Raw genomic sequence first — 20,068 nt, forward strand, 5'->3', positions numbered from 1 at the left:
TTACTACAAAAAACAGGTGACTGATTTGAAAGAAATCTTGTTGGGGTCTTTGAATTGGATTTAGCGTGCAAAGAAAGCGGGTATTGCGGTTCGCGCCGCAGGAGATTTGCGATTCCCGAAGCGACGCCGCGAAGACCGCCATGAATGCACTTCTCAGTCCAGAGCTTTCTCTCGCTTCCATCTCTTCGATTTGCGCCGACAAATCCCGGAATTCGAATCGCTCGCGCGTCCAAACGGTGTTCAAGCTTCCGCCGACGCGTCGCCACCGTCGGATTGGAAGAACGAAATGTCTGACGGTGAGGGCTGTGCTTGACTCGGCGATGATCGACCAGTTAGGGCTTTCGGAATCGGATATTCGGAACCCGGCGATGTCGTCTTCTTATCGGAGCTCGAGCTTGCCGAAGCCGAACCAGACGGTGCTCGATGCTCAGGCTAGGGTTTGCACCGGACCGACTCAGACCAGACCGCTCAGCGAAGAACAGGCTTTCAAGGTTCTTGACACGATTTTGAGATCCGGTAAATATGTTTCTTCGTAAATTTGTTTGGATGGAGAGAATTTCACATTTTTCTTTCTGATTCATCTTCTTTCTTCATTTTGTTTTCAGCTCGGGGAGATTTGAAGGATGAAGAGGAAGTTTCCAAGGCACAGCTCGGTGCGTTCTTCGCCGCCATGACGATTCGAGCGAATGCATTCCCTGAAGCAACGCAATGGAGCGAAGGGGAAACGCGAGCAATGAACACGTTTTGGCCATTACTGGCTCGGGCGCTTCCACCGGATGTGATCTTCATAGCTGACCCCGAAGGGTCAATAATGGGGGTGGGAAGTTCGGTTGGGCCCCAATTTGTCGGCAATTGTAGCAGCGAGATGAGATTGGTTGGTGCTCTGAGGGAAGTATTGGCTGGGGGTCACCTTGGCTTTGAGGAAGTCCAAGGTGTTTTGAGGGACGTTCTTCCTTTGAAAATAGGAGATGGGGTTGTCACTGGAGTAAGTGAATCGTTGCTTTCTGCATTTTTAATAGGTCAGCGTATGAACAGGGAAACAGACCGCGAGTTAAAAGCATACTGCCTTGCATTTGATGATGAACTTGGTATATTTTGTGTTGGTCTTTATGAGTTTCTGTGTTTTATGGAATTGGGTATATTACTGTGATTAATTTTGTTTACTTATATAGGTCCTCCTCCTGTTGCTGATGTTATATCATTGACTCATTATGGAGAACCTTATGATGGAAATACGCGTTTCTTTAGGAGTACATTGTTTGTTGCTGCTGTTAGATCCTGTTATGGAGAATCTTCATTGCTTCATGGTGTGGAATGGATGCCACCTAAGGTCAGCTTTCTGGTTTGCAATGGGCTTTTTCTAGTGCTTTGCAATATTCACAATTTTTTTTAATAGTTTGCGGATACACCTATGCGTTTCATTATACAATCAAAAAATTCTTGTTTATTTCACAGGGAGGAATTACTGAAGAACAAATGCTTAAGTTTATGGGAGCTAATACGAGCTTATCTCCTTTGCAGGCCAAAGAACTCATTGAGGTCAATGTGGTTTCACATGTTTCTTTGCTATGCCTTTATTTTGATTTATTGTTTATTTAGGATTTTGCTGTTTCCTTAAATACTCAAACTTATTGTTTCAGGATGAAGAGGTTGGTTTTGCCCACGTAAGTCAAAGAGAAGCTCGCCCGTCTCTGTATGAATATCTAGCCAAATATCTTTATTTCGAGCTTCCTTTTTGCACTATTTGTGTGCGGGGATAACTTTGTTTTCCCCTCTTCTTTTTATATGAAAATTTTCATTGATTCTTAATTTTAAATGATAAATATGAAGACACTATAGAATTAAAATCTGCTGACAAGTTTGTAAGATAGTCCCATTTGATATGCGTTAGGTTGTTTGAATAGCTGTTATAATTGCTTCAAGATTTTGGTTTGGATTATTTGAGGTTAATCCTTAGGTTAATCCTGCTTGTCTGACATTCTTTTTTTGTGTGTATTAGAGTGCAAAAGATCTTACAAAAGTTATGATTGTCTGTTGAAATCTGTTTCAGTAACGTGGACGTGATGTGTGTTATCTTACTTTTATCTGAATAAACTATAAACCCCGCAGATATTCATTGATCAAGTTGAGGGAACATATTAAAAAACGCCCCCCATTGGCTACAACAGAAAAGGTTCAGCAACTTGTGAGGGTGAGTTACATGCTATATCAATTGAAGATTTGTATACATTTAACCCTTGATATTTTTTACTCGAAAGTGAAACATTTAAATGGCATACTAGTACGTAAATTCATAAGACAGTGAAGAAGGTCAACAAGTATTAGAACTAACAGAGAGTCCATCTGTGATTTCTTTCTCCACAGGCCCGAGGAAAGGAAGCGATTGTTGCTGGATTTTATCATGAAGGCTATGAGGAGCCACTGTTAATGCTTATGAAAAGAAGAGGCGTACATGCAGGATTGGTGGTAAAGGTCAGTTTGTTTTCTAATGTAAACAGGAGACCTTTCAAATTCCAGTGTTTTGTATTTTTGCATATAAAGAATGTTTTCCGTTAAAACCTATCGTAAAACTTTAACATGCCAACCAAGGTTTTAAAAAGCGCTTGAGGCGCACGCCTTTGAGGCGTGCCTCATGGCGAGGTGCTCAAAAAGTGCCTCAACTCCTACGCCTTACAGGGTAGGAGTTGAGGCGTGCGCCTCAGCCACTTGAGGCGGATGCCTTTGAGCGGCACCGCAGGTGGTTATTGAGGCGTCCGCCTCATTGGAATGGGGATTCTGGGGGTCCAACAGTTTTAAAAGGCCCAAAGTAGTCAGGTCCAAAATGAGTAAGAAAAAACCTTAAGAAAAGAAGCAGACCAGCCAGCACAGCCGATCTCTCCTTCTTGGTCTTCTTCTTCTTCTTCTTCGCATCTCACCTCTCCTTCACGTGCATTATGAGCCTCATGGTATTAGGATTTGATAATTATTTAGTCTTTTTTACGCTTCTAGTAGTGGAATAGACTTTTCTTTATGTGGATGTTTGGTTAACTTTCTTGTTTTTAATATTTATTAAGTATGGATTTAGTTTTTGTTACTATTTTTTTTTTCAATTTTTATATAGGCATCTTTTGAGGCTTACGCCTCGCCTCGTAAAGGCAAAACTCCTCGAGGCCCGATTCCGCCTTTTAAAACCTTGATGCCAACCAAGCAATTTAAACGACTTTAAAAATCTGACTGTGCTGTTACCATAGGGTGAGGAAGGGGCCTTGTCGATGACAACAAGATTGCGATCAGTATCTCTGTCAAAAGGACTTCCTGTAAACTACTGTTCTGGATTCCGTGCTTTGAGCACAGCATCTTCTTCTGAAACTGATGGTTTGTGCGTTTAGACTGTTCAGTTTCTTTATTTTCGCTGATTCCTTTCATAAGTTTTTGTATCCCGAGAGTGTTGTTAGCATCCATAAGTCAGACAATTGATTGAGATTATTGCAGCATTATTTTTGCCTCACAGATTGAAACCTGGGCTTTTGTATTGCAGGGGTCTCACGACAAAGTTTTAGTCTTGAGATTAATGCCGTGGATTATGGTTTTGAGCCCAGTGATACACCAAGAACTGATAGATCGGTAGAGTTTTTAAGACCTTTTCGAGATTCTCTTTGCTTGGCATCAAAATTTGTGTTTGAATGGCAGCATTGGATTTTTGACAAATTATAATGTGTTTTTGCAAGTACAGGTTACGAAGAACATAGAGTTGGGTTTAGCAGCTCTTCATGGTCAAAAAGGACCAGCTTATGACCGAATCGTCTTAAATGCGGGAATGGTGGATCACTTGCTGGGATGTGATGGTGCAGAAGACGTATTAGTTGCCCTGGATAGAGCCAGAGAGGCCATCGACAGTGGCAAGGCTCTAAAAAGGCTCTTAAATTACATAAAGAACTCAAACAAAGTTAGATAAAAGTAGGTGCAGGTAATGCCTGTGTTTGAATACTATGTTGTTAAGTTTGGCTCATACAAATGAAGAACGTTATGATATAGGAGCAGGGAAGGAGAAACAATTGAAGGTTGGTACCTTTCTCTCTATTGTTTTTGTTATTTTTGGTCGTTTTCTTCCTCTTTGTAATATAAGAGTTGGTCAAGTGGTCGAGTTGATAAATTCTTTTATTCCTTTGAGTCGTCACATCACATGGTTTTGGTTAATGTGATAATAAGCATCCATCCCTCGTGATATACCCTACTGTGGAATTTTGATATTTTAATAATCTCAGATTGATAACTGATGGGATAAAATATTCTTTACATCTCTGTTTCTGTCTTGTTGTTTTTATCATGTTATCAGCTGTTGTTTCTGTCTCAGATTACAAAGGCTATTCCTGCTCTCAGGATACGGTCTTCTAATTAAGAATCGGGAAAAATAAATATGCGACTTTATTTCACTGATGCATAACTTACAAAAAATTACCACCCAAAAAAAAAAAAAATCTAAAATCGCCGCACAATTGTCATGAGTTCTCTACAGCTGGTGGCCTTGTTGCCAATTGAACATAAGTTAATGATGGTTATGGGAGGTGGAGAAAGAAAACGAAAGTCTCATATCCAGTTTTCCCTCTCTACAAAATGTTCTTTTTATATTTGAAGAGTAGCTGCAATAGAACCAGCGAGGCTAAGAACCTCAAATGGTGCTCTGTACTTCACCTGCTGAAATGGGCACGAGTCTGTAATCCAGAAGTAGGTCAGCCCGTTCTCAGGATGCCCTGCGTTAAATAAGGCAAAACACTGACTGTCAGTGAGTTAGGGAATGGGAATTACACGGTAATAACAAATTCATTTCTATGTAACCATTAGTGAATACTTTGAACTTCTTTGTTGAGAACATGTTACTCGTGTTTGTTTCGTTGTTTCTTTCTTAATTAGTTCTTTTGAAAGACTTCTCAATTTTCAATTGACCTACTTTTCCATAAACAGGCTTCAACCGCATGTTTGTTTCCATAAACGACCACAATGTTTTTATAAACGTGGGTTAATTTCTGTCTAAACGACAGCAATATTCTATCGGGCACAAGACTGTACAACTAAACGACATATCGTTTTCGTGGTCCAACCAATTCCCCGTAGCAGGGACGACACCACAGTAACAAACTTTTTACTCTGAAACGACAAGTCATTGTTTGACTTGAACAACAGCAGCATTTAACCTTTTTGCTCAAAGTCGAGCAAAAGAGGGGGGGAGGGGGAAAAGATGATGAAGAAAAAAAAAACTTTTTGCTCGAAAGACATTAACCTGATAGAGGATGTAACAATAAACAACGAGAAACTTTCAAAAAACTTTCAATAAAAAAACTACTACATATGAACGACAGCAAACTTACAAAAGAATGACAAACTTTTAAAGGTCAAACGACGACATGTCGTTTCTCTGAAGAAGCATCATGTTTTTCCTGCTAAAAATATTAATGTTGCTTCATAATTAACTGAATTCATTCTAACACAGTTTATACCAAAATCCTGTGAAATTTGAAAAGCTTATTGTGGAGAATATTTTGAACAAGAACCAAACCGGAATGTGTGAAGTATGAACAAAAATGGATCAAACTATTGACTATAAAATACCTTCATTGTCATGCTCAAAGCGTTCCCACGAACTATTAGGAAATATTCCGTGGGTTACATAGGCACTGATTTTTGTTGCTCCATGACTGGCTAATACTTTCTAGAAGAGAATGCGCAAGAAGAATAGTAAATCGCATTTATTAGTAAAATAAACTAAAAGCAGAGGTATTGAAGATGTGAGATGATTTATACGCGTGTAACTTACCAAACAAAACAAAGAAGTCAAGAGAACCTCCACATGCTGAATTCATCCGTTGTTTTAAAAAAAATAAGAAAGATGCAACATAGTAAATCCATGCTGTGTACTTTACAAAGCACGCCTTGAAAGGTATGAGAAAGATTAACCGAGTTTGAAACAATGTCATATTTAACATAAACCTCATAAGGATTTGCACTTTCTGCCCCAGAAATCATGCATGTTTCCTGAAGAGATTAAGGTCCATAATGGCATATGCAAAAGGATGTAAATCTTATTGTCATAAAGCGTTCACACTTGCTTACCTGACATTCAATCAGGGTGCCACCAGATTGGACCAGATCATCAACTATCACAACATGTCGTCCACTGGGGTCTCCTTCCTTGATACGAACAATCCGTTGGTCACCTTCCCGAACTTTAGCGCAAACAATCTGTTCATCAAGAAAAATTTGGATAATGCATCTAAGAAGGCACATAATTAGACAAAAATGTTTATTCATTGACAACGTAAAGTCATTAATCATGAATCGCGATTGTTTGTATGGATGCAGGAGGAGGAACAAAAGAAGATGAGAAGAAAGCATACTTGTTTTAATCCTAGAAAATCTTTGGACGATCCTAAAAATGTTTTGTACAGATGAGAGAAGATACCGTTGGGAAATGTTGCAGCTGCTTATGAAATCTTTTCCATGCTCCATCATCAGGAAAAGCAACGGATATCTGATAAGCGAAAGATATTAACATTAAACCTCTAAGATAGAGATGCTTCAAATTAACTACTTAAAGCGCATATCTCCATGTTTCCACATGATCTTAATAATTTCTACTGCAATAATCAGGTACAAAGTTATAAGTTACCAAAAACATGGATTTGGAGCTTTGTATAGCATGCAAATATAAAAAGAAAATGCAATTACAAACTTCTGCATGTAAAACTGCCGGCAATGAATACTTTCCAGAAAAGGCACGTGGTTGCAAAAAGTAAACCTATTTAGCATGGCCACTGGTCAAAATATTGCAACAACCAAAAAGCAACAGACGGACATCTTAGGATTTCAGCTTATGTCGAATAGCTTATATTGCCTATCTGCCCAAAAAGTACTTACATTGTGAGAATCAGGGAGTTCCTGGAGCCTATTCTTAAGCAGCGGTATCCCACTGTCGAAGCATGGTAAAATATTGTCGCCGAAGTAGAATCTCTCCTATGATGAGGAAATACAAGGGGAGCCAAAGCCAACTAGTAAGATAATTGTCAAACAAAGAAGAAACCCAGAAACTATGATGTTCATTGATTAACAAAGAAAAAACAAATTGCACCTTATTAGGTACAAACCTGCAAGGCATGGATATCGAAAGTGACTAAACTAGTAGGCCCGCCTCTCGAAATGGGTATGTTGGACAAGGCCCTAGCAAGAGTGAAGGCCGTTGCAACATCTCCTTCGTCCTCCATTCGCTCAGAAGTTCCCGTTGGGAAAAATGGAAGGACCAATGTGAATGAGGAGATGAACAATTTGGGCAAAGCATATATTACAGAGAGCTGCTCAAAAATGACTCCTGGGGAGCTAAACGAGGCCAGAAAGGCCACATGTTGCCCACGAATGCCATGAGCATTGGGAATGAATATGTTGGGGAATCCATCATCAAATTTCCTAAAAATGACAAATTTCATAAATTATGTCACGTTAATATTTAGAACAAAAAATAGAAAAGGTTGAACTTTACATCATGGTTCAAACAGAGAGAAATCAGAGAGAAAATATTTGGACTCACAGACACTAAAATAAAATTAAAAAAAAATCAGCATCATTTTCCTTGCCAAATCCCATTTTAAACCATTATAAACATTGAAATGACTTCAAATTACACAGAAAAAATTAGCACTGAAGACAATTCCCACCATTTCAACGGCAAATCAAAGAGAACACAACTCAAAACCCAGAAATTCCGTGGCACAGCCACACCAATGCGAATATTAACAGAAAATTTCGAATTTGAATCTTTTTCTAAAGAAATTGTTACCTCCAGGTGATGGTACGGAGCTCAATGGCATCAGACTGCGCTGCGACTCTCTCGGCGAGGGCCTTGGTCTCCGCGTAGTAAAAGAGGCAAACTTTCTTCGTAGCTCTCATGGCCGAATCCATGGCGGAACTCGAAGCGGCAATGGACACCGAGGACGGAGAATGAGGCGAAGAGTTCTGAACGAAGCGAAATCGATCGGCCTCAACCGTCCAATTCTGCGAATTCTCGAAGCTCTTGATTTCGCTCCTGACCTGAATTCTCCTCCCGTCGTCTTCCTTCAAGCCATTGGTGGATTTAGGAAGAAGAGGAAGAGAGGCAAATGAAGGTTTAGGTTTGGGAGAATTGAAGGCATGAGAGAAGCCATGGTTGCTGTAAGACGACGGAAGGGATCGAGTGGCCGCCATGGACGGCGGTCACCGTGACTCTGCGGATCGTTGGAAGTTCGACTACGGCGACGGTGGCGCTTCGTGTACGGCTCAGACGATTAGTTCGACAGCCTATATCACTACTGAATATTTGACTAGCTCTTTGACGTTCCAAAAATGCCCGCCACGTTTTTCTTTTCTTCCATTCGTAAGCAAACGGAAACGGCGCCGTTTTTACTCTTTACTGTTTTTTCTCTTTTTTTCTCTTTTTTTCTCTTTTTTATTCTTTGGTTTGAAATGTAAATTTTTGTTTATTTGGGTGGAAGAATTTTTGCTGTGAAGTGTAACAATAGAACTATTTTTTGGTTGCTAAAGTGATCATAATTGAATCAATTCATGTGAATCTCTATAGTCTATTCTCTTGACGTGACAAGTGACAATAATTGAAGCACGCCCAACTCTAAAACCCATTGAATGTGTAACTTTAGAAAAATAAATGTGGCATGAAAAATGCTAGGTATCCAAATTTTCCCTTCAAAAATAATGATAGGTGTCAACATCAATTAACATGGTATTTGATTTATCAACAAAAAAACTTGTTACTAGGGGTGCAAGAAATGAGCCCAAACCCGAATAATCCGTGACCCGACCAAAAAACGTAGGTTTTTTTTTTTTTTTTTTTTTAATTTGGATTCAAATAGTCCCAACTCGCACTGTGCGGTTGGGGGGCGGAGCGGGCATTTTGAACCCGCTTTCCCCCGACCTGACTCAATTTAGATGTGTAATCCTAAATTTCTAAATCTAATCACTTGCTCGCTCGCCTCGCTCCTCAATCTCTCGCCTCACTTCACTCACGCCTCACCTCCTCCTTCGCATTCTCCGTTCCACTTCACCCTAAATCCCTAATCCTCACGCTTCGTATCTAGCTTCACATTGCAGAGTGAGATAGAATGTGAATCTGATTCTTCCTCAAGCTGCAAAAGAAAGGTAATAAAACAAATGAACAGAGCTTTGTTGTTCAGTAAGCCTGTTTTTGCCAAAGTGATAGAACCGAAGATAGAACGGATTCTAGATGGATTGCAATTTATTTTGGAACAAAAACATGTCTTGGGTCTTAAAGAGGGTGTTCAAAATAGGCCACTTTCGCGAAGATTGCTCGCTACTTATGTGGTGGAAGAATCGGGTGTTTATGGTAGGAATGTTGAGAAAGAGTGGGAATGCTGCTAGATGATAATGTTAGCAGTCATATGATATATGTGATTCCTATCGTGGGTATGGGTGGGATTGGTAAGACAACTCTTGCTGGACTTGTTTACGGTGATGATCTAGTGAAGGAGTATTTTGACATCAAGGCATGGGTCACTGTGTCGGATGATTTCGATATTTTTAGAATGACAAAAATGATTCTTGATGTTATGTTAATGTTTATAGACTGTTTATGAATTTTATGTTTTTAGACCGTTAAAAGAGGTATAAAGTCATAAATTAAAATTAGTTTTCACCAATCCGAGATCACCCGACAAGTTGCGGGTTTGTGGACTTAAGAGAGTGTTGCGGTCTAAAATTTTCTCAACCCGCATTAAACGAGTCAGCTTAATTTTTTAGCTCAACCCGACCCTACCCTGCCGAATTACACCCCTACTTGTTACATGCAGGTATTATTCATTAAGTACGGAAAAAATACGATTAGGATAGTCGTCTAACTAAAAGCAATTTTCTTTAGCTGAAAAAAGCTAATTTAAGTGGTATATGGGCGGCTTTGTTATCACTTTTAAGAATAAAATAACAACAACCATCACCAATAAAAGGTAAAACCCGATAATATCAAACACGATATGACCCTCAACAACAAAATTCATTAGACAATTTACAATATTGACGGCTTTTAGAGAGGACTAAACTACAATGTAGAGCAAAATGAAACTCTTCTTTTCTACCATATCTTTTTACTTCTTGATATATGGATACCATTCGTTTGGATACAAGGCAAATAAGGCAAGCCGCAAGCCTCATTTTTTTTTTTTTTTCACTCACGGCCTCCCCTTCGGGGGTAAGACCGCGTACATATAGAATTGAGCTTTCTTCCGAGCCTGTCATAGTACGGGAACTTCTTTAGCACTGGAGTCCGCCTTACTCTCTTTTATCACTTTTTGTATTCATTATTTGACATGTAGAATTCACTAATATGATATATTATTATTTAAATATAAAATGAGATTGTGAAAATCATAAAATCTACGTATCAAACAGTAAATACAGAAAATAATAAAAAAAGTAACACTAGCATTTATAACATGATAAACAAGGTAATATGGTTTCAAAAAGAGGACTTTAATTCCATGCACTACAGTTTACAGGCCAGCTTGCATATATAATTTCTGAAGAAAGTATTTACCAATATTAAATAAAAAAAAAAATACAGAGATTTGAACCATTCCCCTATTTCTTATTCTTAATCATAAGCTGATTAACTCTACATTTTATATCCGCAAAATAAATAAATAAATAAATAAATAACAAACAAAACAGAAAGAAAACAGGCATGTCAATGCAATTGATGCATGTATTGATGCTCTAAAAGGCCAAATATATACTAATTTGCAAAGAATTTCAAAGGCCTGGGGTAATATACAATAGAGATTTTAGATATCCTACAAGTATTCCCAACTACTTGTTTGCTCCTGTTGGTTACGTCAAGGAGAGGGAGGTGCAGATCCATAAACATAAGCCTTGATCCGATTCATCAGAGATGATAGTCGCGGTTCAGATACGTTAACAACGCCGTGAATCTTGTTTGAGTTCCGGGTTGGCGCCGGTGGCAACGGAGGTTGCTTCTTTCTCAGGCTTAAAAACCTTAGGCCGCTCTCTATGCAAGCATTTCCACCTTTGCAACTCTGAAGCAGCATTGATTTGTATCTTCCCTCACCGCTCGAATCGCCTATTTCGTTTTTCTTTAACCCTTCTGAATGCATAGATTATGGCATTTAGTAGAGGATAAATATGATTAGACAATGCCAAATGAAACTCTTAAGTGAATATCAAGGTAAATGATAATGTGAAGTTGTGAAGATTTTTGTTACCTGCTGAAAGAATTAAGCAAGAGCTTGACAAGAAACAATTGAAAGATAGGAAGATGACCAGCATTGTTGCAGTGGCAAATTTTGCCATAGAAGTTCCCCTTTTTTTTTTTCTTTTTTTTTTTTTTGCTGAATAATGTGTATGCTTAGTTGATTTATATTGGTCTAGTGGTTGAAAATGTCATGGCAAAAACCAGAAAAATGGAGCTAAGAGAGAATGTAAGCAAGATGGTCTTTATATTAAAAATGTAAACAAACCTTTGACTTTAAGTTTGTTACTCAATATTATTTGTTCTAGTGGTGCCACTAGGAATTAATTTAGCCGGGACTGGAGTATTAATTGTTTTAGTAGAAGACTTTGGTGAATGAAATTTAAGCATTTAACAAGCAAAACAACAGAAAAATCTAAGCTGGCTCAAGAGGTTTTTTTCAAGATTAAGATTCGTCCTTTGACCTTCTTTCACTAATATTTTTCTGGTTTAGTTGGGATTGGCGTCATTGAAGCAGGGCTGACGTTATTAGTAGGTAATTAAGACAAGTATATATGATATTATAAGTAATATCATTATTAATTTGAATAAGCAAAGTTTAAAAGACTATGTAATTTCCATGAACAAGGCATTTGTTAGTATTATTTTACTCATCACCAGATCAGTTTCCAGTAAAGCAGAAATTTTATTAGACTCAAATCGCATTTTTGTGCGGCGGGTCTTGAGATTTCATGAGCAAATGATTCAAATTCTAAGGCCTTTCGTCAACTTTTGCTTCCAATTTTACCAATCTTGAGAAAAAACCCTTGAGCCAGCCTAGATTTTTCTATTGTCTTGTTTGTTAAATGCTTAATTCATTCACCAAAGTTTTATTCTATAACAAGGGGGCCCTTAAATGCTTAACAAGCAAAACCATAGAATTGCCAGCATTGTTCTCCCAACATTCTCTTTGTTTTCAACTAGGGAGGAACTAATCTGACACAGATGTATAAGAAAGCAATATAAGCAACATTTTACCCCTTCTTTCCGTGGACAAATAACTCTTGGATTGAATGTTCCTGCACATGTATGCTTGAAAGATACATTAGTTGATTGTCTTGCAAATCCAAATTGGAAAATAGAGCTTATCAGACAAATTAATTTAAGCTTAAACCACAAGGCACAGTTTAATATTTCAAGTGGTTGCTGTGGGGCAAAAAGTCTTTAACTTTGAGTCATCTTATAATGCACCGGCGTTACTTGTCTACAAGGGGGCTTTAAAAACACTGTTGTAAAACTTTTTAAATTCAAATTTTTTGAAAGAGAAAATACTGTTTGAACTTGCAATCAGAATGATTTGAGCCCATCCTCCAAACAAGACTATAGTATTTGTTTGTGCATTTCCAATCACTCGCAAGTTTTGAGAGCATCAGTTGTGATTGTCCTGCATCGTTTTATTGTAATAATTGTAAACGTTTGGTTCATGGATTTAAAATTATAATTCATAATTATTCTCGATTTACGTGTATTTTTTTATGACAGAAAATATTGTAGCGAACCATGAACTATGATTCGAATCATGGTACAAATCCAACTAAACAATTAATAAGTGTATGGTTTAAATTAGTTAAATATATATATATATAGATAAAGTCTATCCCAAGATTTTCCGAGAAGACCACCCTTTTTTTCATAACACATTTTACTTTCAATTAAAAAGAAATGACTAGTATGAGTCATACACCGCTGGTAGCAGCAATTGCTAATATTTATACAGCCTCAGGGAGGTCAAGTTCACGAGATGCCACTACAGAGACTCAATGGTTTAAAGAAGTTTACTTAATGTAACCTTGCAAATTCACTTTCTTTTTTTAACTTAGATTTCTCACCTTTATTTCTTTCTTAAAAATGTGAAATGCATTTCAAATCAGAAAAATACAATCACTAATTCAGACACAAAAGACCTGAGCATATTTAGCGACTCAATCCCAACCACAGAAATTCGACTGAAAAGATCAAAAGAGTAACACGTGTCCTGAATTCTGTAAATGTCTCACTTTTTGTATTCTTCTAAACCCTTTTGATTTTATATTGTGTTAACTAGAAGAAATTTTCTTTTTTCTTTTTTTATCAAAAATTTTTATTATTAGGTCCCAATTGATAAAAACATTTTAAATTCCAACGAACTAACTCATTTACTCATTATCTAAATCCTAAACTTAATATTGCGCGATATGTTATTCAAAGTGATACCACAGTTCTACTGCATTCCGTAAGAGTTTGCTATTCCTTTTCTCCCCTTTACTTTTCCCATAAAGGCTGCTCTTTTTGTTGAATTATTAACATCATCATTAATCTTCATCATCACATAAGCCAAAATCAAGTGCTCCGTTAATCAATTAATTATTATTAGTCACTAATGACTAACTTAACCAAAAGTTGGACCCCACTAAAAACCAATAGACAAATAACCATGCAAAGAAAAAAAAAGAAAAAAAAAGAAAAAAAAGAAAAAAAAGGAAAAAAAAAAAAAAAACATAACATGCCTAAATTGGCCACCTATGGTCAAGAATGAGTATAAGAGTATGTTTGGTAGGAAAGAAAAGTAGAAGGAATGAAGAAGGTAGATGGATTTTGAGAGAAAAAATGAAAATGTAAGTTGTTTGGTAGGAGAGAAAAGAGAAAGGAAAAGAAAATAGAGTGGAAATAATATATGTGGGCCCCACTATTTTTTTTCTTTTCACAAGTGGGCAGAAAATGAGATGAAAAATAAGGACAACTCATTAAAGTGAGCAAAGTTACTAAACTATCATTTTCTCTATCAACATCCAAGTAAAAAATTTGAGGGTATAAAAGTAATTTACGAGTAAGATTTTTTCTTTCTTTCTAATTTAACTTACAATACCAAACAAGTGAAGGTAAACTTATTTTCTTTCCATCTTCTCATACCAAATAACATAAAAAAAAAAAATCAATTTCATTTCTATCATTACTATTTTTCATCACTTTTATATTTTTTTTTATCATATTTTCTTTATTTCCTACCAAACATAACATAGGGAAAAGTCAGCAATCAAATATCAACACTAAGGCTCCGTGAGAGCGTCCAATGTGTCAAAGCAAGAGGAGATCTCGCTAGCCTCGTTATCTACCAAGAACTCACCCTTTTGAAGCTGCACCACACCTGGGTTTATCTAATCCCCTTTGGCTCTAATTGTTTTGAGCAAAAAAAAGATTTTTTTCTTTTTTCAAAAAAAAAAAAAAGAACCCAATAATCCTTTTGCGATATTTCAGTGGCTCTGGTGCTGCCAATGCATTCACGTAATGCCACATGAAAAAATAACATAATTATTCCCTCCCAATATTAATGTGACAACAGTACAACAGGAAAACACTGAAACTTGACATTCCCACACAGCCTCGTGCCTAAGTCAGTCTCTCTCTCTCTTCTCTCTCTCTCTCTCTCTCTCTCTCTGCTATTTCCTACCTGGCTGGGAAACTCAAAACTAGACGCCAAGAGAAGTTCCTAAGGTAATTAACTTGTTTAAGATTTCAGCGATTTTCTCTTGTAGTTGGGTTCTACTTCAGTTTGTTTTGTGGGCTTTTTATGCTTTTGTAATTGGGATTTGTGTGGCTTCTCTTGTTGTGGTTCTTTTATTAAATTTGGGGTGTTTTTTAGCATCTGGGTTTGTCTATTCTTGTGTTCAACCGAAAAGACCTTTTTTTTTTTTTTTTTTTCCTGTTGACAGATAAAATTATAGTCTTATGATGCTTGTTTATGGTTGCTGATTGGATATTTGTAGTTGTGCATCCACTAATTGCTATGCAACAGTAATTCTTATTGGAAAAAGTTTTTTTAACTTTGGGTCTCATTTTGATCGTTTGAATTCATAGCTCATATAGGAGATTAAAATTCACCCGCTTTATATTTTCTAATAATTTTGGTTTAATTAGCCTCTGTCGTATTCACCTCATTGCCTGATAGCTGCACTGAAAATTTTGTCACGTCCAAGAATAAAAATATAAATAAACCGTTATACTGTGTATGCCAAACATCGGTTATAACTATTTGATTCGTTCATAGTTTTATTTTATTTTATTTTATTCTATTGTATCAAGGGAAGACTTCATTATATTTTTAAAAACATTTCTGTTGTTTTTTGTAATGTATCAGGTTAGGAACTAGCAGCTTTTGCTGTCTTTACCTCCTGAATCGTATCAGAATATACTTTGTAAGGAGGTAAGCTTATCACCATGCCTCTGAAGGCGTTAGACTATGAGTCAATCAATGAAAACGTAAAGAAAACTCAATATGCTGTCAGAGGTGAACTGTACCTTCGAGCATCTGAGCTCCAGAAGGAAGGAAAGAAGGTACCCATGTAGATCCAATCCTATATATATATATATATATATATATATATATTATTGCTAGACTAATTTCCAGGGTTCCAAGGTTTAATGTCTCATTGTCACATAAAATTTTGATGTTCATTCATAGATCATCTTCACAAATGTTGGGAACCCTCACGCACTAGGACAGAAGCCGCTGACATTCCCTCGCCAGGTATTGCAAAATAGTTGATTGGTCTTTTTTCGTTTCGAGTTCTAATGGCTGCAAGTCTAGTGTGTAGAATTGGTGTTGTGTTGACTAATAAATGGTTGTTGCAGGTGGTTGCTCTGTGCCAAGCTCCATTTCTTTTAGATGATCCTAATGTGGGACTTCTCTTCCCTGCTGATGCAATTGCAAGAGCTAAACATTATCTCTCATTGACTTCGGGTGGTCTAGGTATCTCTTTATCTAAACTCATGTTTTCTTTACTATCATGTATTTGTATTTGAGTGAATCATCTTAGTGTGCATGGTATTGAATGACAAACTTTCTACTATCACAATAGAATAGCATTTTTGAAACTGTTTTATTGGGTTGTCCAAAGTGAATGGTGATTCGCTATCTACATGTAACTAGGTGCCTATAGTGATTCCCGAGGCGTTCCGGGGATCAGGAAGGAAGTCGCGGAGTTCATTGGAAGGCGTGATGGATATCCAAGGTTATAACTTTTTTCTTTTTTGCCAACTTCTTTGAGACAATAGAGTTGTTAAATCTGGTTCAAGTTGTAAACTAAAAGTGTTCTCGCTGTATTTTCTGAATGACAGCGACCCTGAACTCATATTTCTGACGGATGGTGCTAGCAAAGGTGTGATGCAGATGTTAAACACTATCATTCGCGGTGAAGGAGATGGGGTAACTGCCAACCTGTTATCTCTTTTGATAAAGCTTTATTTTTATTCATATAAATTGTCTCTTCTTGGCTACTTTAGGATTTCTCATGTAGGAATTCTATCTCCCTTTAAATTAATTTCACTTTTTTTCTGGCAGATTTTGGTTCCTGTCCCACAATACCCACTCTACTCGGCTGCAATAACTCTATTTGGTGGTTCTCTTGTTCCATATTACCTAGAGGAGACTGCAAACTGGGGTCTTGATGTTGATGACCTTCGGCAGTCGGTTGCACAGGCTCGCTCTAAGGGAATAACGGTGAGTATTCTTGGAACAGCCTAAGAGAATGAATTTAGCTGTTAAATTATAGTGTCCCCGTCTTGATTATTACTTCATCTTAAAATAGTTGTTTGCCTATTTACTCCTTTTTGGTGTGTTCAATGGCTGTTCTAAATCTATAATGAATTATGACTAGGTGAGAGCAATGGTGATTATAAACCCTGGCAACCCTACTGGTCAATGTCTCAGTGAAGCCAATTTGAGAGAAATATTAAAATTCTGTTACCAAGAAAACCTAGTATTGCTCGGAGATGAGGTTTATCAGCAGAATATATACCAGGACGAGCGTCCCTTTATCAGTTCAAGAAAGGTATAATCTTGTGACATTAGAGCCAAGCGTAAGAGTTGTTGCTTATTTCCTGGCTTAAAAAAAAATTTTCGTTTTGGATTCTGATAAAAATTGAAGGTATTGCTGGATATGGGGCCACCAATAAGCAAGGAGGTCCAGCTCATTTCTTTCCACACTGTGTCCAAAGGATATTGGGGTGAATGCGGTCAGCGTGGTGGATACTTTGAGATGACCAACATTCCTCCGGAGGTTTGTATCTCCATCCCTTGTGAAATGGTGTTCATACACTTCTTGATAGTTGGGGATTTTAGATATTTGAGATACTTCTTTTCTAATTTCTAGGAAAGTGGAAACAAAATAGGACCTAGACTTGAGAATAAATACAATAAGCTAAGAAGTCTGTGGATTTACATAAAGGAAGGTTAAAAGAGAACGTTAAAAGAGAAGTCTGTGGATTACAAGGTTATAATAATTGCTAGCTAATATGGAAATTCACTACTTGTTTAGCACATCTTTTAGCCTTCTATCTGTTTCATTTTCCTCTTACAAGACGCTTTTACGTACTTGTGAAGTGAAATTCAACTGGTTAGTATTCTTAAATTTGTCTTATGTTTAGACCACCAATTCATTTCCATTTCGTTTCATATGTTGCTGTGCAGACAGTTGATGAGATCTATAAGGTGTCCTCAATATCACTGAGTCCAAATGTTCCTGCACAGATATTTGTGAGTGAGATCTAAATCTTGATTTTGCCAATTTACATTCAAAACCATTATGTTAGTGTGAAATTTTCCGCTTCTCTGCCCGTTTACAGTTGGGTTTGATGGTCAACCCTCCCAGGCCTGGAGATATTTCATACGAGCAATATGTCAGAGAAAGGTATACCAGCTGAATTTCAATTCCATATATGTTAATGTTTTTGCTTCTGTTAGTTGGATAGAAATGAACAATAAACAGTTTTCATTTCGAAGGTTGATCGTAGCCAAGATCTAAGACTACTTGCTTATCCAAAATTTACTGTTTAACTTTATTGGCCATAAAAATTTACTTCTAATGCATAACAATTTTTCATAAAGCACCTATCAAATCTCCCTACCTCTTTCATTTTCGAAGTCAGTAAGACATGATATGATCTGAATTTTGTTACATTTATCTTCCATTATATCAAAAAGTGATTTTCTTTGAGCCGCAAATAATAGTGATATTGACTTGTGTAAAACGCGCAGCAAAGGGATCCTTGAATCACTAAGGAGAAGAGCAAGTATAATGACTGATGGATTTAACAGCTGCAGAAATGTAGTCTGTAATTTCACTGAAGGTAACAAATTTATACAATGACTTGGAAAAAAAGAATACACACACACACACACATATAGTTTCTCAAGGTTTTCCTGAATATAAGGTGTGGTAATCACAAAATGAAAATTTGGTTTTAGGTGCTATGTATTCATTCCCGCAAATTCGTTTGCCACCAAAAGCCATCGAGGCTGCTAAAAGGGCCGGAAAAGTTCCAGATGTGTTCTACTGTCTCAAGCTACTGGAAGCCACTGGCATTTCCACTGTTCCTGGTTCAGGCTTTGGGCAGAAAGAAGGGTAATAACTTTATTACTTAATCTTCTCTAATCTATTCTTAACTAGAAATTTAGATGCTTGGTTTGTACTTAACCAATCAAATATGTAATTGTCTGACTGGTTTAACTTTCCACGATGCAGGATGTTCCACTTGAGGACAACCATCTTGCCAGCGGAGGAAGACATGCCGGCGATCATGGAGAGTTTCAAGAAGTTCAATGATGAGTTCATGGAGCAATATGAAGACCATAGAGGTTATTCAAGGATGTGAAAAATCCTTCAAAATCAAGTTGTATTTATAGTTATCCCCACCATTTTCTTGCTATTTTATACTTCTCAATCGGTCCATAAACCTCATTCTGTTGAAGACTGTCCTCACACATTATTTGTCTTTATTATGTATCTATCTCAAAACCTTTACTATAAATTGTTGAGGGACTAAATTCTAACTTTGATCTAGAATGCATGCAAGACCCAAAACGAACAGCGCATTAACTTGAGAATATCCATTACTTCAGAAGAGGCTTTAGTAAAGAGGGACAAGTTTCTTGCTCGAGGAGATTTGGTTTTTTTTTTAATAGAAACAATTTGGTAAAGCCAAATAACCTTGATCATAGAAGGATGGTGTAAGAGCTTCTTCTTCTTTTTTTTTTTTTTTTTTTTTTTTTTTTTTTTTCAAAAATACAATAAGATTTTGTAATGATAAAAGCATATTTTTAACTGTTGAATTTAGTTAAAATTATATCAAAATAAAAATATACAAAATAAATAATTTTTTTATACAAAAATGTAGTTTATTTTTTCAAATCTTTAACGTAAAAATCTATTTTTTTTCCTTTTTTTTTTCTCCCACCAAGTTTTGATTAATTCCGACCTGTGAGTGTATTACGGGCAACATTGTACCTACACTTCACAAAAATTATGGAACGTTTAATTCGTTTATTTAAATTTTTATTTTTTAAAAAATTTTACTGTAATAAAATTTAAATACTAAATTTAAATTAGTAAAATAAATCAAATCTGCCTATAAATGTACTGTTTGGTTGAAAGAAACAGGTAAAGCTGAAAGAAACATCACTCCCACATCTGCCAAAACCATGAGATGGCAAGACTGACATATAGTTCCTGTTCTGCCCCATGATGATTCATGGGACTGCAATAAAATCTAAAAAGCATCAAACTTATTATGCGATATATCTAACAATTAAAAAAGAAAAAAAAAAGAAAAAGTACCTTTTTAAATTCTTTCCTTCTTACACCCTCTTTCTTGCCAAGCAGTTTATTCAAAATGCAAAATCATAGTTGTGATTGAATAAAATGTTTCAGCAAAAATGAATTGGCGTGTCACATGCCGCGAACAAAAGGATGATTTTTTTTTTTTTGGGGGCATAATTATGTCTTAATCATTAGCCTAAAAAACAAAATAAATATAAAG

The 20,068-nt window shown here is 36.6% G+C and overlaps 3 protein-coding genes across 4 annotated transcripts; 2 read left to right on the forward strand and 1 right to left on the reverse strand.

Annotated features, from left to right (window-relative positions):
• Positions 1-36: 36 nt before the first annotated feature.
• Positions 37-4,216, forward strand: LOC21410304 (anthranilate phosphoribosyltransferase). 2 transcript variants are annotated; one of them, XM_024168099.1, is made up of 10 exons: positions 37-516; positions 606-1,088; positions 1,173-1,330; positions 1,456-1,539; positions 1,641-1,693; positions 2,110-2,191; positions 2,365-2,472; positions 3,231-3,354; positions 3,518-3,603; positions 3,713-4,216. In XM_024168099.1, the coding sequence occupies exons 1-10, from the start codon at positions 141-143 to the stop codon at positions 3,932-3,934; spliced, it is 1,776 nt and encodes a 591-aa protein (XP_024023867.1). In that variant the 5' UTR covers positions 37-140; the 3' UTR covers positions 3,935-4,216. The 2 variants fall into 2 exon arrangements, with proteins under 2 accessions (XP_024023867.1, XP_024023868.1); XM_024168100.1 differs by lacking the exons at positions 3,231-3,354; positions 3,518-3,603; positions 3,713-4,216 and adding an exon at positions 3,101-3,207.
• Positions 4,217-4,448: 232 nt separating this feature from the next.
• On the reverse strand, positions 4,449-8,368 carry LOC21410305 (ribose-phosphate pyrophosphokinase 4). Its single transcript, XM_024168101.1, has 7 exons — positions 7,805-8,368; positions 7,119-7,434; positions 6,892-6,987; positions 6,437-6,505; positions 6,088-6,216; positions 5,587-5,686; positions 4,449-4,730 (listed from the first exon to the last, which is right to left on the reverse strand). Exons 1-7 carry the CDS (start codon positions 8,206-8,208, stop codon positions 4,603-4,605), a joined length of 1,242 nt encoding a protein of 413 aa, XP_024023869.1. The 5' UTR covers positions 8,209-8,368; the 3' UTR covers positions 4,449-4,602.
• A 5,996-nt stretch (positions 8,369-14,364) lies between these two features.
• Positions 14,365-19,088, forward strand: LOC21410308 (glutamate--glyoxylate aminotransferase 2). Its single transcript, XM_010102086.2, has 14 exons — positions 14,365-14,746; positions 15,390-15,586; positions 15,714-15,779; positions 15,884-16,001; positions 16,182-16,263; positions 16,370-16,457; positions 16,593-16,751; positions 16,909-17,082; positions 17,179-17,310; positions 17,721-17,786; positions 17,876-17,940; positions 18,288-18,379; positions 18,498-18,654; positions 18,775-19,088. Exons 2-14 carry the CDS (start codon positions 15,470-15,472, stop codon positions 18,902-18,904), a joined length of 1,446 nt encoding a protein of 481 aa, XP_010100388.1. The 5' UTR covers positions 14,365-14,746; positions 15,390-15,469; the 3' UTR covers positions 18,905-19,088.
• The last annotated feature ends 980 nt before the right edge of the window (positions 19,089-20,068 follow it).

The sequence above is a fragment of the Morus notabilis genome, unplaced genomic scaffold (genome assembly GCF_000414095.1).
Source record: "Morus notabilis unplaced genomic scaffold, ASM41409v2 Scaffold99, whole genome shotgun sequence".
Taxonomy (NCBI): Eukaryota; Viridiplantae; Streptophyta; class Magnoliopsida; order Rosales; family Moraceae; genus Morus; species Morus notabilis.

Coding starts and splice junctions, on each gene's coding strand:
- LOC21410304 (XM_024168099.1), top strand. CDS start 141: ATGAATGCACTTCTCAGTCCAGAGCTTTCTCTCGCTTCCATCTCTTCG. Junction 2,192..2,364: donor AGGTTCAGCAACTTGTGAGG/GTGAGTTACATG, acceptor CTTTCTCCACAG/GCCCGAGGAAAGGAAGCGAT. Junction 3,355..3,517: donor ATCTTCTTCTGAAACTGATG/GTTTGTGCGTTT, acceptor TTTGTATTGCAG/GGGTCTCACGACAAAGTTTT.
- LOC21410305 (XM_024168101.1), bottom strand. CDS start 8,208: ATGGCGGCCACTCGATCCCTTCCGTCGTCTTACAGCAACCATGGCTTC. Junction 6,506..6,891: donor AACTCCCTGATTCTCACAAT/GTAAGTACTTTT, acceptor TTCGCTTATCAG/ATATCCGTTGCTTTTCCTGA. Junction 5,687..6,087: donor GCACCCTGATTGAATGTCAG/GTAAGCAAGTGT, acceptor ATTCTCTTCTAG/AAAGTATTAGCCAGTCATGG.
- LOC21410308 (XM_010102086.2), top strand. CDS start 15,470: ATGCCTCTGAAGGCGTTAGACTATGAGTCAATCAATGAAAACGTAAAG. Junction 15,587..15,713: donor TCCAGAAGGAAGGAAAGAAG/GTACCCATGTAG, acceptor GTTCATTCATAG/ATCATCTTCACAAATGTTGG. Junction 17,941..18,287: donor GAGCAATATGTCAGAGAAAG/GTATACCAGCTG, acceptor TAAAACGCGCAG/CAAAGGGATCCTTGAATCAC.